Below are 4,895 nucleotides of genomic sequence, written 5' to 3'. Positions count from 1 at the left end.
GCAACAAAGTTGACAGTCTTTTGAACAAAGTAGAAGAAAGAGTGAAAGAATTGAGTCAGGACAGTGCTGGGCGGGTGAAGCGATCCCACCCATAGTTCGAGGAGCGACCCTTGACCGGTACCGGCCCACTGCTGACGGCCGCCTGGCTGAGTCCGACGTAGGCGCAGTGGTGTCTGGTGAAGATGCACCCAATCAGAACATTAACATTCCCGCTCGAAGCCATTTGGGAATATTCTCATCCTTAGGGGGATGTTAACGGGCGTGTACCCAGGCCGTCCTGGGCAGTGGCAAAGGCGAGTACGCTGGCAAAGCGTGCCGATTCCGGGAGGCGGGGACGGGGGCATTTGATGTGAAATAGTCACCTTGAAACCTAAGCTGGTCACTAGGGTAGAGAGTCACCAAATGGTGACGGATGGATGTAATACAGGCATGGGAAAGGCGTGTGGCGACGTCTTAGACAACCGCACAGGAGCCTGCGGTCAGGGCCCGGTGGAGGACTGCATCCCAGCACCGAAGAGGTGCGCCGAGGAAGGCAGAGTTGGATGATGTGCTGAGGGGATTGACAGCTGCCCCGACCTCCACATCTCCGGGGAAGATCCCCGTGGGGGTGCCTCAGACTGGCTCCCGGCCTCGCCATGACGGGACTGAGGCAGGTGGGGCATCCCTTACACGGGGGACCCGAGTCCATTGGACAGCAGCTCGGTTACTCGATGGAGAACAGCTTGGGCACCTGGATTGTCCGGTGGGATTCTCAAAGGAGAGCGTCCGTGCCCCTTCCTCCTTGGCATTGTGGGCAATTCACACCGTTTGGAAGAAAGCTAAACCTTGAAGATCAGTGTCCCCTAATCACGTGTGCTGCAAACAGCCCTCCCCACCTTCCCATGCTCTACGTGCCACCAGAGCGAGGCAGGCAGCTCATTGTGAATTCACGCAGGTGATGGATGGCCATCAAAACCAGAAGTGAAAGAAAAGGAGTGTTCCGGGAACCTTACCTCGCTGAAATCCCCCCAACGACGGATTGGCGAAAAGAAGGCTGTGTCACTCCCGTGAAGGACCAGGGTCACTGTGGTTCTTGTTGGGCATTTAGTGCAACTGGTGCCCTTGAGGGACAGATGTTCCGGAAAACTGGCAAACTTATCTCACTGAGTGAGCAGAACCTTGTGGACTGCTCTCAGGCTCAAGGCAATGAGGGCTGCAGTGGTGGCCTAATGGAGAATGCCTTCCAGGATGTGAAGTCCAACGGGGGCCTGGACTCAGAGGAGTCCTATCCATATCAAGCAAAGGGTGGACCCTGCAAATACAGGCCTGAGGACTCCGTTGCCAATGACACTGGCTTCGTGGACATCCCTGGGCAGGAGAGTGCCCTCGTGAAGGCAGTGGCAACCGTGGGGCCCATCTCGGTGGCTATAGATGCAAGCCGTCTTAGCTTCCAGTCCTATGAAGATGGCATTTATTATGAGCGGCGCTGCAGCAGCGTGGATCTACTAGATCATGGCGTTCTGGTGGTTGGCTATGGCTTTGAAGGAGAAGATTCAAGTAACAAATATTGGATTGTCAAGAACAGCTGGGGTGAAACTTGGGGCAAGAATGGCTACATAAAGATGGCCAAAGACCGGAACAACCACTGTGGAATCGCCGCCGCGGCCAGCTGTCCTACTGTGTGAGATGATGGTGATAAAGAAAGACTTGATGGAGAACAGGATATCCAGAGGAGGAATTTTTGTCTTAAAACTGACCACATTTTACTTAATGGGATACAACATTTGAATCTTGAAGGTCAAAACTGTGATTTGAATTCTGTGATGTTTTATATTGGTTAAAATGTTACCACTTCTTTTATAAGGGATGTATAAATTTTTACTTTTTAAAATAAAACAATTTTTATTATTAAAAAACAACAACAAGAAATTCGTGCAAGGGGCTCAGCCTTCGCAGCCCCGGCTTTGTCCAGAAGGTCGTCCAGAAGGTCATCCGGACGGTCATTCCGCTGTTTGGCCGTCTGGTCTAATTAGCATATTACGCTTTTATTATTATAGATGAGAGAACCAGTGATCGGCTGCCTCCTGCACGGCCCCCACTGGGGATCAAGCCCACCACCCCTAGACCGGAGGGCCGGAACAAAAGCATGGATGGAGTGTTTGTGTGAACTAATATAAATTCAAAGTAAACATCATTACATAAAAGGGTATGGTCTTTTTTTTTTTTTAGTAGTTTTATTCATTTCAAACGGGCCGGATCCGGCCCGCGGGCTGTAGTTTGCCCACGGCTACCCTAGGATGTGGTTTTGTTACTTTTTTTTCTGTGTGGGCTGTTTTTGTTTTAGTAGACTTTGAATTTGGCTGTTTGGAGGAGTGAACATCATTGTTCTATTCTGGAGGGGGAGTTCTGGATGGTGTTTCTTTCCCCCCAAATGAATTGACTTACATGATTAACGGATCCGGCCCGCGGGCTGTAGTTTGCCCACGGCTACCCTAGGATGTGGTTTTGTTACTTTTTTTTCTGTGTGGGCTGTTTTTGTTTTAGTAGACTTTGAATTTGGCTGTTTGGAGGAGTGAACATCATTGTTCTATTCTGGAGGGGGAGTTCTGGATGGTGTTTCTTTCCCCCCAAATGAATTGACTTACATGATTAAAATTTGGTGCATATATGAAAGTTAAAAAATAACAAAACAAATTAGCAATGCTTTGATTCAAATTATAAATGAGGGTGAAAAAAAGAATTTCTGCAAACATATTGGGTTCCTTCTGGGAAACTATGCTAATTTAATGGTCACCACCCACATATATTCCTACCACACAGCAAGCTCTCCTTCTGGCCCTTCTCAGGCAGGTTCCGAGGTCCATAACGCCCAGCACAGATAATCCTGAGGACCAGCTGACAACCAGGGGAGCACAGAGCGGTATGAGGACTGTGCCCCGAACATTGAAATGCAAGGACTGTCAGGAGGAGGGACAGAAGCAAGGCAACCCCAACTGTCCCGCTAGGCAAGCGTTTGAGGCTGAGTGCCTCCAGCCCCGAGGATCCAATAAGATGAACGGGAACCAGAAACCATTGGCTCCCCAGGATCCACAGAAGCCATTTAATTCTAACATTTCTGCTGGGGAGATTGGACAGCGATCAAGGCCCGATGAAGAAGAGGATGAAGAAGAGATACCGGCTCAGAGGGGGAGAGACAAAAAGAGCCCCCAGGAAAACCAGGAGGACCAGGCAAAATTCGTAGGCTTGGCGAGAATTCGAACCCAGCCGATGCCCCTCCCCACAAGCAAGAGACGGAAACTACAAGACCCAGATGTCACCACCGTTGCTGATCAGCCCACAGGTGACAGGACAGAGCCCCACCCATAAAGACGATTGTGCCAGCCAGGTCAGCGGCTCCGACAAGCTGCTCACCCGAGCTTGTTGTCGGAAAGTCAGGTTATCGCAGGGCATGGCTGTGGCCATAAAGCGCCCTGGAATGAAGGGGAGAGGGGAGGAGCCTTTTTAGAAATTTTCAAGTCAACTTCCAAAATCTTTGACAAGCTCAGAGGGAGAGGAGCTCACATTTTCTGGGCTCGTTTTCTCCCAGCCGTGGAGAAGGCAGAGGGACTCCGTCACAGGGCCCTGCAGCGTCCTCCAAGACGACCATCCGCTTTCCTCTTCCTCTGAAGAGAGTGAAGGCAGTGAGACGGCCAGTGTGAGCCAAGACTTGTTCTATGGCCCGAGGCCTCCTGGCGGTGACTATGGGGCTGGGGAGGGGACACCACCGGGTTCCGCTATTCCTGGTGGCCCAGAGCCCCCCTGCTGAGCTGTGTGTTCAGATGGTGGGAAGTCCAATAAGGCTTGCTCAGGACGGGGACTCTTCTGATGGCGTTGTAAATTTGATTTATGAAATGTTTTATTAAAGTCTGTTTTATATGCTTTTATTCTATATAATAATAAATGTTTTTATATGCTTTTATTCCATATAATAAAAGTTTAAAAAAAAACATATTGGTAAGGTGACTCATTTGTTGTCTTTCCCACCGGAAGGTCAGCAACACGAGAGCAGCAATCTCTCCTGCCTTGTTCCGGCTGCGTCTTCAGTGATGTATAGCAGGTGCTCATTAAATATCTGTTAAGCGAATGACCGATTTCTCACCACAGCCCTTAGCAATGCTGTTGCTATTTTTCCTGTTTCAGATGAAGAAACAGACTCAAAGAAGTCAGGTGACTGGCCCAAGGTCAGACAGCCTGTCCGTGGGGATCGTTCCCGGCCCCCAGGAGCCCCACAGTGGGTCTGGGAACCTGGCCCTGAGCACAACCCTCTCTCACTCCTCCGGGAATAAACTGGAGGCACATGTGTGAAAGGCTGAGCAAAGCTCGCCTAATTAACCAGGGCAGGGTGCCAGGCAGAGGGGACAGGCCTTTGATCGCAGCCCACAGGTGACAGGACAGAGCCCCACCCATAAAGACGATTGTGCCAGCCAGGTCAGCGGCTCCGACAAGCTGCTCACCCGAGCTTGTTGTCGGAAAGTCAGGTTATCGCAGGGCATGGCTGTGGCCATAAAGCGCCCTGGAATGAAGGGGAGAGGGGAGGAGCCTTTTTAGAAATTTTCAAGTCAACTTCCAAAATCTTTGACAAGCTCAGAGGGAGAGAGAGTGGGGGGGGGCGGGGAGCTCACACTTTCTGGGCTCCTACTGTGTGTCAGTTGCCACACTAGGTGCTTCCCTTACATTCTCCCATCAAACCCTCACAGTGACCGTGGGAGGTGCGTTGCACCAAACCTCAGATGCCGTCAGTAGTAAAAGCATTCCGACTTCAACCTCACTGAAACGTGAACAAACGTGCCTTATAGAACTGATGACCCCTGGAATGAGCCCGATCTTACAGAGGCCTCAGGCTCAGAGAGGACCGTGCATTTATTTATGCGTGAGGT

General features: G+C 50.7%; 1 protein-coding gene across 1 annotated transcript; it reads left to right on the top strand.

Annotated features, from left to right (window-relative positions):
* The first annotated feature begins 635 nt into the window (after window positions 1–635).
* Window positions 636–1,729, top strand: LOC102263453 (cathepsin L1-like). Its single transcript, XM_014550318.1, is given in 3 exon segments — window positions 636–742; window positions 901–961; window positions 963–1,729. Coding segments are annotated over 3 exon segments (870 nt in total). The 3' UTR covers window positions 1,665–1,729.
* Window positions 1,730–4,895: the final 3,166 nt, after the last annotated feature.

This window comes from Myotis brandtii, unplaced genomic scaffold, assembly GCF_000412655.1.
Source record: "Myotis brandtii unplaced genomic scaffold, ASM41265v1 scaffold6, whole genome shotgun sequence".
NCBI lineage: Eukaryota > Metazoa > Chordata > Mammalia > Chiroptera > Vespertilionidae > Myotis > Myotis brandtii.
Note: the sequence above shows the minus strand (reverse complement) of the source record. Positions and strands in the feature narration are given on the sequence as shown.